Source organism: Biomphalaria glabrata, chromosome 4 (assembly GCF_947242115.1).
Source record: "Biomphalaria glabrata chromosome 4, xgBioGlab47.1, whole genome shotgun sequence".
In the NCBI taxonomy this organism is placed as follows: Eukaryota; Metazoa; Mollusca; class Gastropoda; family Planorbidae; genus Biomphalaria; species Biomphalaria glabrata.
In genome coordinates this window covers 54858558-54869580 of record NC_074714.1, presented here as the reverse complement: position 1 = coordinate 54869580, position 11023 = coordinate 54858558, and the positions used below count along the sequence as shown (strand labels likewise).

The 11023-nt window shown below is 32.7% G+C and overlaps 1 protein-coding gene across 1 annotated transcript; it reads right to left on the bottom strand.

Moving 5' to 3' along the window:
• Positions 1-555: 555 nt before the first annotated feature.
• LOC106053417 (small integral membrane protein 29-like) lies at positions 556-10790 on the bottom strand. The gene is made up of 5 exons (XM_056026571.1): positions 10650-10790; positions 5872-6074; positions 4982-5007; positions 3786-3894; positions 556-3595 (listed from the first exon to the last, which is right to left on the bottom strand). Exons 2-5 carry the CDS (start codon positions 6031-6033, stop codon positions 3536-3538), a joined length of 357 nt encoding a protein of 118 aa, XP_055882546.1. The 5' UTR covers positions 6034-6074; positions 10650-10790; the 3' UTR covers positions 556-3535.
• Positions 10791-11023: the final 233 nt, after the last annotated feature.

Here is an 11023-nt window from a genome sequence, read left to right as displayed (position 1 = left end):
TCTATAGATAAAGGTTGAATCTGGATCTAGAACTGACATTTTGAAAATGTGTGTGTGTGTTGGGATGCTTATCTACAGAGAGATGTTTCTCTTGCAATAACCCTGCAAGAGAAAAAGTGACCACTAGCCAAAATAATAATAACAAAAGAAATAATATTCTCAATAAAAATAATACAATAAAATTTTAATAAAAGTGCAGCCTGCATTTTGATAAAAATGAATTTAAAAAATCAATCTGAAACAAAACTCTTTCTATTTAATCTCAAAATTAATGAGTAAAAAAAATGGCATGTCATAGTTAAAATTAATATTTCTTTTAAAAAATATGTTCACATTTTGAGCAATTTATTTAAATATGGAAAAAAAAAATTTATTGACAGATTTATCAACAAAGTGGAGATGAAGATCTGTTGGGACAGAAAACTTAATAAAAAGGATGGATTAAAATGATTCGGTATAAAAGAATTGAGTGCAAAACATTTCCCAAATAGAAAGACATGATATAATCAAACAATATTGCACAATATCAAAAACGCAAGATTGATATGACAAATATATAATAGTAAATGTCTTGATCTAGACTGACATCATGACATCTTTATTAAAACCAAAAGTGTCAACTACATTGATTATATCTTGAGCGACATTGACCAAAACATTTTCAAGCAGAACACTTTAATACAAGGCCAAATTTATAATTATTGTCCTACTCGCAAGGTCTGAAAGAGCAACTTAACTTTACTAGTATAGTAATACTAAGGAATACAAAATCATATGAAAAACACAACACACAAAATACAAATGACATACACGAAATACTTTGTACACATGAAAAATGTTATATTATTTTTTATATGATATAGACGTTACTTCAAAAAGAAGACATTTAGGTTTGTACATGTGAATAAGGTACAAGACATTTAGGTACCATTTAAATGCATCATTTGGATTGACTAGGAAAATCATAAAAATGAAAAAAAAAATTTAAAACTGTTTTGAGAGTACAGAAACGTCTAAAAACTAGACTGTAAAGCTATTCCCTGTAGGACTATTTGGATAAATAAGCTCCATGGTATTTATATACATGTGTTTACATTTATATATTTTGACCAATGATCACACCATGCAAAACAATAAATTTCTAATGGTATTTAAAGGCCCTCAGTCTTGGTGATAGTATCTAATAGAGGATTGACTTGTGACCAAAACTCTTCAACAAGATTCTCTGTGCTGATGATGTGGTTAGCAGGGGGTGAAAAGTACTTCATAGTATAATGACTTATAGATGATGTACGCAAAAATAATCTCCCTTGTTTCAACTCTCAGGCAAACACAAAATTTACAAAGAATAATTTGGATCATTAATATAAACAAAAAAAAAAGGTAAGACCCAAAAACATAAATATGAGATCTATTGCTTTATGATATGTAAATTTAAGAACAAAATTATTTTAAACTAATTAGAAGCATAGGAAATAATTTGATTAAAAACCTGAGCTTACTATGACTTTGTGGGGAAAGTCAACAAATGGAATGCACCCACACTGCCAAACAATAAACTTATACAGTGATTCCTCATTTATCACGGGCCATGCGTACCAGAACCACCCGCCATAACTGATCTCTGCAAAGTAGAAATGGTATATTTATTAAAGTATTTATATATTATATTTAAGCTTCATAACCACCAACCTCCTCACCCCCCAATTTCATCCTACATGAACCTATGTGCTGCAATGTACATACATACAGTAGACAAAATTGAACAATAAAGTAACAGATCTTTATCTGTCTCTCTTGCAAGAATATCACTGTACTGAGACAATCAAGGGCTGGTATACTAGACAAACTAGAAACCAAAAGTGGGTTGTCTACAATTTTGAGCATGCGTGTAGCATCTCACATCTCACGTTAGACTTAACATTAGCAATACATTTTCATACATTTTGAGATTTTTTAATGTGAAAATCATTACATATATATAATATATAAATACATATATAAAGTATTTTTTTCCCACTGATTGAATTTCATGGAAAATCAAACAAAAATAAAAAAAGTAAGTATGTATGTTTTCCCATTAATCTGATATATAAAGCACAAAGTAAGACGTATGTATGTATGTCCCGCATAGAAATCAAAAGGTTAAACCAGTTTGGATAACCCTTGGCATAAATGGTACTAGAGACCGCTGTCTACCTTTAATGTCCTCCCACAACGGGGGAGGGGGTGGAGTGGAACAAAAATACAAGAAAATGCCAAAATTTATCTCTATTAAAGGGCGAAACATTTTAGACAACTCAGGCAAACCGTTTTTCACAGTATTTTATATTTGATATGAATATGTTGGCTTAGCAGATCAACTCATTTCTACAATCTACTTTCATGTCGAAAGAAATTGAAAGGTACAATTTTGACATAGATTAGTAACCCCCAAAATAAGGTCCGCAGGCCGCTGGCAATGACCGGCTAGTTTCTTATAAAACCCTGGAGTAGTGGAAGCTGAAGCGTAGCGAGAAATCACTGAACTAGATATTGTAAATAAAAGTAAAGACTAGAATCAAGATGTAGATAAAAAATGTTTGCACATTAAGTTTGATCTTCGTGTAATGTTACATTCATTATGGGTTTATGTGTAACATTACGTCCATTATGGTTTTAAGTGTAACTTAACGTACTTAATGGTTTAGGCGAAATGGATAATAAGATGCTTCAACACAAAACAATGTGAACTTTTCAAGATACAACTGATGATGGCAATGAAAATGTTGAAAAACGTATCGTAATACACAGCTACAGATTTGGCCAAATTTATTATAAAAATTGTAAACCTATTTAAAAATGTAAATGTTTAATAAGACACTCAAATTTTCAGAACAAGCTTTTTTTCTCAAAAATAAAAATATTTTACATTGCTGAGACTGTGGTTCATATATTTTACTTTCTAATTCTTGAACCCTTGTCATATGCACAATGTCTTTAAAAAAATTTAATATACTTAAAATATGTTTTAATAGCTCTGATACTGAAATGATTTATATAAAAAAAAAATAAAAAAAAAATACTCACATTGCACATAAAAGGTGCATACAAAATAAAATAAATAAAATACTGAGTTGAGGTTGCATTAAGTACAGAGTTAAAGTACACAAAGTACATTCAGTTTGTCTAAGTACAGAGTTAAGTACCAAAAGTACAATCAGTTTGGCTATGTACAGAGTTAAGTACAAAGTGCATTCAGTTTGTCTAAGTTCAGATCTATAAACCAAAACTATAAAAGCCAAAACTAGAATTCAATTTGATGGAAGAGCCTTGAGAGATTTGTAACATGTTATAACTTCAGTGAACACCAGTAGGTCCTAGGTCTCAAACTGTTCTGTAACTCAACACTATCCATTAGGTTGGTCTCGCATGGAGCTGAATAGAGCAGTTGCCTTAAGATGATTCACCGTATAACAATTGAGGCATGCAACTACCTAAAGCAGATGGACTCTTGTTAGAAGACTTGGTACAGAATGTGTAACTTAAATGTTTGCTACAGCTCGGAGTGCATGGTGTTTAGTTTCAATATCGGAGAACTTGGCGGGCTGGTACTCTTAAGAAAAGAAAAACATAGATTATCAAATGCCTTGAAAACACAGCGAAATGTAGCATGAATGAATAACTATTTTTTTATATATTGAGAATATATCAAATTTGAGTATTATAAAAAGAGAGACCTAGCACTTCAGTCTGCATGATAAAATAATAAAAAGAAATAGTACCATAATCTAAATATTACATACATTCCTGAGTCGAATTTCTTGAGTCAATAAATCTGTTTCCCAATCCTGACTGCTATCTGATGGCTCGAAGCTGTACAGGGGCATCAAGTGGTGACGTAATTTATCCATTCTGTCAGATAAACCAAAAATATTTCATAAAGCCAGAAAATAAAGTAGAAGGTCACTCTTAAAAAAATGTTGATCCATTATTTCATTGATGAGTTTGCTCAATTTCTCTGAGAAGAGAACATTAAAGAACAGTTCTAATATCAAAGTGTACCTCTTGTACTCTTATAGTTATCCTAGATCACCCTTCTTTCTGAATTTTACAATATACATTTTTTTTTTTTCATTTCTGTATCATTTGTTTGTAGCTTGTGTACAGGAAAAGAGAAAAAAAAATTAGGCAATGCATACTAGATATCATTTTAAAAGTATTGGCAGCTATTTATTGTGCTACATCTTACAGGGGAAACTATTCTATTCTAGCCTACAAAAGCATGACTCCACATTGGCGCAATCTTGCTAAAATATTTGGTCATGGAGGATTTAACCTCGTAAGATGGCAATTAATTTCAAGAGCGATGCATGAAGTTAGGGATAAATCAAATGAAATAGAAGAGTATTTTCAAACTCAAATCTTCTTGTCCGTTAAGAAAGATTTCTCCTAACGGACAGGCATGGATCAGCTTTTCACTCAAAATTCTACATGAAGGTTCCACAATGGTACTGACTATTACTAAGATTGGGATGTGCCATATACATGGCACACAGTCCTCCGGTCCACGGCCAAGCTAACCACTGGGAATTTTTTCATATTCCTATTCTGTAGCAGCCACAAACTATTCAAGGGCTCCCACTCCAGCCTCGGGTTTCTAAAGATGATCCTCTTGCATAGTAGACTTTTTGGACTGGGCCAACTTGAAGAGAAAACAAGCAAACTGAGGTAACCTGAAGGAAGCCAGTTTCCCTACCCATTGTTCACCTATCTGCTTCCACTGAGGTATCAGGTTGAGGCCATGAGAGCCTGAATTAGCGTAGTGTTTCTACAACCATAAGGATGTAGTACTATATATTGTAATAATATAATATTTAAATATAATAGACTTAACTCTTTCTCTCCTAACTGACGATACCAACGTTGATTCCACAAGAATGTGGTAAATAACTACGGAGAGAAAGAGTTAAAAAAAAGCTTTAAAAAATCAAATAGTTACCTGCTTCTTTTCAGCATCCAGACAATCTGTAATAAAAAGAAATGAACACAAATCTGAATCAAGTGGTTAGGATACATGGGTTCTAATATATTTATAAAACTAAACATTGTACAACATTTCCACTTGTTCTATTATATATTAGAATTTAGAATGAAATTGTCAAAAGTCCAGGTGGTAATGAAAATCTTAGTGGTACTAAAAAAAAAAATAAGACCATTATAATACACATGTTCTTATAAACAGTATCAATAACTATACAGGTCTAAGTTTGTTGGTCTCAAGAGAGATAGCAGGACACGTGAGGGGGTGGTATCATGATTGATTATTACAAGAATAGGCTATGGATATCTTGAAATGACACAAAATGATATAGTAATAAATTGGGGGAAAAAATCAAAGAGCATAACTGAAAAGTTCAATTCCTATGTAAGTCTTGTCTAAGTCTACAACTATTTATAAACAAAAGGCTAAAAAGAGATCTGAATGGGGCTACTCTATTTGCCAACAACATCTGAATTGGACTCATAAAGTCAAATAGTAACTACCCAAGAGGCCCATACAGTACCATATAAAACTAATCAAACCAATTTATATAAGATCTAAATAAATCTAATAAAATACTCAGAAAGACACAAAGATAAAGGCACATTCCTAGTTTCATATGCTAGGACAAATTTGTACAAATGCTCTTTCTTCCCTAGCGCTATTAGAGCATTGAATGGGTTGCCTGAGCTAGCCAGGAAAGCCAGTGGCTTGGCAGAATTTAAGTAATTGGTTAACATGCATGACTGCATGACGCGTAGGATGTAATGATCTTCTTTTTTGAAGTAACGTCTGTATTTTATAAGATAAGATAAAAAATATAAAAAATCCCAACTGGGTTTACACACCACACCAATAACAACTGCAACACAGATCAAAGCAGTAATTGGCAGGAGAATGATTAACAGCACATTACTATTACTGGATCCATCATGCTCTTGGTTGACGGCCAACACTGTTTCAGTTGTGTTGAGATAGGATTCTGTCATCTGGGTATCCCTCCAAGACATCACGTATAGTACACAGGTAGCACTGCTGCTTTTGTCTTGTACTGTGGAAATGGACAACCAAAATTTTAATTTATACACACCACAAAAATATGTCAATAAATTAAAATATAAATGTATTACATTTATTTCAAATAGAATACTATAAATTTAATAAGCCATTCAAGATTTATTTATATTATATTTATACTATATATGTAATAATAATAATGAAAATGTCTTTCATTCCATAGATTAAGGATGAATGCAGTGTTTCACATGACTACACAAACCCTGTTGTGACCTGCAACTTTTCCTGCATCGCATGCATACAAAGCCGTTGTCTGCTGGCATTATATTTAACTTTTCTTTTCGTCTTCTGCACCTGTCTTCAATAATGACTTTGTTTTGAGTCTCAAATGTTTGTCATACAGCTTTTGTGAGAGCTCTCCAACAGTTTCTTTCAGGTGCCATCTGCTGCCAGCTACTTTCGTCTAAGGGCAAAATGACACTGAGTTGATCTTTATAGCGCTTACTGGGGGCACCTCCGTTAAACCGTCCTTCTTTAAACTCGCCAAAGAAGATTGTATTTGGGATTCAGTCATCTCCCATGCATGATAGGTGTCCGACCCAGCGCAGCTGTCAAATGATAATTAGTCCTTCTATACTGTCCACACCGGCTTCCTTCAAAACATCGCCATTTGTAATGTAGTCTTACCAGCATATGCCCATCATGAAGCGAAGGCACCTTTGGGTATATATCTTTTTATTTCAATTAATTTGGATCTAAAGTTAAATATAGTTCTATATAGTTCAGTGCTTCTTGTTCAATTGACAATATTGCCAAATTAGTGAGTTGTAAATTTGCCATCACTGATTTAAAAATTAACTTTGGTAAAACTTTGCTCAAATGAACTATGTAGCTACACTTACCACAATTATAAGAAATTATGCACCTTTGTCATGATTTATAGATCATTTATTTTAATATATAATATAGTCTGGTCTAGTAATAAGTATGAATACTATTTTATAATATTAGTCTTATTACTAGAATAGATCTGTAACCTAGATTCTAGATAAATACTAACAACTATAATTAGTCTAATAACTAAAAGATCTATCAACTTCACCTATCTCTTAGTCTGTTGGACAGTGGATAGAATCTCTTTCAATGACTGGCCCTCATATGGCCATAGAGTTCTACTTTGCATGTTTTTGATGGTAGTTAGCAGGTCATAATGGGGTTTAATTGCTGTAATAATCTCTAATCTCTTTGTTTGTGATGCGGTCTTTGTATGTGACACCTAGGATCTTTCTGTAGCATCTCAATTCCATTGCTAGGATTCTCCTCTCTAGTTCTGTAGTCAGGGTCCAAGACTTGCAAGCATATAAGAATGTGGCCATGACCAGGGTCATGATCAGTCTGATTTTGGTGTCGAGGGCTTTCTATGCCTGTGTCTTTCCATATTGTTTTGAGGTTTGTGAGTGCTGCTGTGGACTGTGCAATTCAGGCCAGTAGTTCAGGTTTGGTTTCATCATCTGAGACGATAGCTCCAAGGTATTTAAAACTACTAACACTTGTTTGCTTTTCACCTCCAATACTGATTCACTTTAAAAAATCTGTTGGCTATTGGTAATAATTTGAGTTATTTCAGCATTTATTTGCATACCAGAGGCTGTGAAAATCTTGTCTAAGTGCATCAAAAGTCACCTAGTTCTTTTTCTATCCCTCTTCTATCACCAGAATGCATTATTTATGTCTTCTTCCTACAATGCTTACAGTACCTTCATAGCCCTCAAGAGCATCATCCATTATCCTTTCAAGGAAGAGTTGGTGAAGTAGACAGCCTAGTCTTACTCCAAATGTGGTTTTAAACCAGTCTCCAGTGTTACTGTACTCCACACTAGTGGCTTGCTTGTAGAGGTTCTGGATTTCTTTTCTTATATTTTTATTTATATTATACTTGTCCAATGTCATCCAGAGTGCCCCATGCCATACTCTGTTGAAAGCTTTCTTGAAATCAATAAAGACATGAAAAAAAATCTCTTGGTGTTGAAGGTATTTTTCAAGGAGTATCCTGAGGTTTAGGATTTGTTCTGTTGAGCTGCAACTTTGTCTTATACAATCTTGTTCTTCTGACATAATTTTGTCTGCTATCAGTTTTAGCCAGTTTAATATAATCTTCAACAGTACTTTGCTGGGATTGCTATGAGGCTGTTGGTGTGGTAGTTTTGACAGAGTAGTAAATTGGTAGAATAATGATGAGTGATTGGGTACAGGGCTTGGACCATTTTTCTGAATGCCAGATTATCTTTTGTTGCAAATTTTTAAAAAGTGCATATAAAAAAAAATATATTTCATGGTTTCTCCCCCAGCCTGTAGAAGTTCACCAGGAATGTTGTCAACTCCATCTGATTTTCCCCTTTTTTAGGGCTTTCACTGCTGATGCTACTTCAGAGTGTAGAATCTAGGATATTCATCAATGTTGGATAATCTTACTGTCAGGACATTTAGATTAGTAGCTCTGGATATCCTGAGATTTCAAAGTTCTACAACTCTAATTACAGTATTCAGTCCATCTTCTTATCACATCCTTTTCCTCAGTTCAACATCTAGATCTATTGTTTATGTCTTGTATTGTTTTAGTTCTTCTATGGCCATGGTTTGAGATCTATGTCTATATAAATCTAGTAGATATTATTATACAGACATTTATAGTAATAAGTGTAAGGTACTAGTAGTGGGTTTTCACCATATTGGAATAAGTAAAAATTAAATCTAAATTCAAAAATTTTGTAAATTTTAACAAAGAATTAGTAATTATTGCTTTAAGAATCAATTGAATTTCGTTAAAAAAAAACATTATAGTCTCTGGATTCTAGATCTACTATTATCTAGAATCTAGATATAGAATTTTTTTTCTTAGTAAATCTAGAAGAATGATCAATTTAAGATTCTAGATCTAGTGAAAATCTAGATTCTAGTCCTAGGAGTAGTACGAGCCTAAGGATAAGGCTAAGGCGCTAAGGCTAAGACGGCTAAGTCTAAGTCATAAGTCACTAAGTCTACTAGTAATACTTAATAGTAATACTACTAAGTAGTAATGTACTTTGTAACTTCATACTTCATTGTAAATTCAAATTGAAATACTTTAATACTTAGAAATAGTATAGTAGATTCTTATATTAGGCACACCGTATTCGGGAACTAGGTCAAATTTTTATTTTATTTTTTTATTTGGTGACGGTTTAACTTACAAAAAAACTGAAAGCAGATTCTTATTCTGCAACTAAAGGACTATAAAAATAGCTGTGTTTCTTTGAATTACCACTCATAGTCAAGATTTTATTTTAAAATAAATCAGGTCACTTCATGCTCCTATAATAAATGCAGTTTTTGTGCTTTCTCCTTCAGCACACATCGAGCACCGTTAAGAAACACCACTATGTTATTGCTAATAAATTATATCTGTGTTAATTAAAAATTATTTAGATTGTATTAAAAGAAGTAGATTCACTTCTGCAATATGTATTTATAGTATATTGCCTCTCTCTCTCTATATATATATATATATATATATATATGCCTACCTATATAATCTATGTGTAGAAACAGAAATAAATCTATATAATTATAGATCTATAAATTAATTATTATAATGCAACAAACATGATATTTTCAACTAGGCTACATGTATTCTCTGTCTCTTTCTTTTAATTCCCATCCAAGGACCCTCTTCTTTTCATAATTTGGATGTTCGTTTTGTTACATCCCCTCCCTCCCATAGATGCTTATAATTCTTTTCATGACTCTCTCCCCCTTCCCTCCACTGCCTGTATGATAGGTTGTGACACTACACGCTTAGTGTATACCTCTCCTCACCACCAGCGCTCGCCTGGCGTGATCACCTGCAGTGGGCATGGTCTCTGGCTTCAAATTAGCAGCCCGCACTTTTTCTTTCATTCATAAATTATATATTCTAGATATCTCGATCTAGGTCACATTTATTTATTGAAAAAAATCATAGATTTATTAATCCCAATAATATTTCTTATTACGATTTTGCCTTGTGCACTATAGGAGAATGTGTTTAATTCATTATTATTCATTGAAACACCTCCTTTTTTAATTTTATTTAACAGCTAACAGTATGAATGTGATTGGAATGTCTTTCTAAAGATGTTTGGAAGCTTATTTTGATAGATCCACCAGCCTACGATCAAACAGGCTCATAATATAGCCTTCATCCCTTATATGGGTATGAATTGCCGGGGGAGGTTTAAACAATAGCTTTACATACTTGGTTACCGAGAATCTAAAAAACTGCCATCTGCTTTGGAAAAGCGGAACAAAAATACAGGAACTTATCTTAAATTGGACATGCACTGTCCCGAAACATTGTTTTTAGCTCCAAACATAAAAACAAATTAATTATAAACAAAAAAAGCGACGTGTTTCTAAAAGGAGAATTTGATGAGCTGTGCCTAATATAAGAAGCTACTATAATACTAATAGTTACAGTAGTAATTAATAGTAATAATAGTCACTACTTACTACTAATCACAAAGCTAAGTCTAAGATTCTAGTAGTAAAAGAGATATCTAGAATAGTACATATATATATATTCTCTTTCTACCTTTTATAGATGTAGATCTATAGATCTAGTATTTTAGCAGCAGAAGTTTAAACCAAGTAAAGCATAGGCATTGTCTTTATAATTCTAGATCTAGATAGATTTTAAAGGTAGTATCAAATTATCCAACGATCATCCATATTGTTTATGCGGTGTTATAAAAACCTGACTGGGTCATCAAATAGAAAGAAAACAAAACGAATAGTCAGATAATTTAGAAATAGACGAAAGGAATAAAAAGTAGAATCTATAATGTGAGCACAGAAAAAAAAATTCTGGATATAGAGTCTAGATTCTATGAATTAGGTAATTTAAATCTGTAGAATTAACCAGGCATGAAGAACTTTTTTTTAAACTAACTTTATTTAACCATTACT

Excerpts from the sequence above, each read along its gene's own strand:
- LOC106053417 (XM_056026571.1), bottom strand. The coding sequence starts at position 6,033 with ATGTCTTGGAGGGATACCCAGATGACAGAATCCTATCTCAACACAACT. Across the intron at positions 5,008-5,871 it reads TTGCAGTTGTTATTGGTGTG|ATTGTCTGGATGCTGAAAAG; the intron begins GTGTGTAAACCC and ends TTTTTATTACAG. Across the intron at positions 3,895-4,981 it reads TGGATGCTGAAAAGAAGCAG|AATGGATAAATTACGTCACC; the intron begins GTAACTATTTGA and ends TTTATCTGACAG.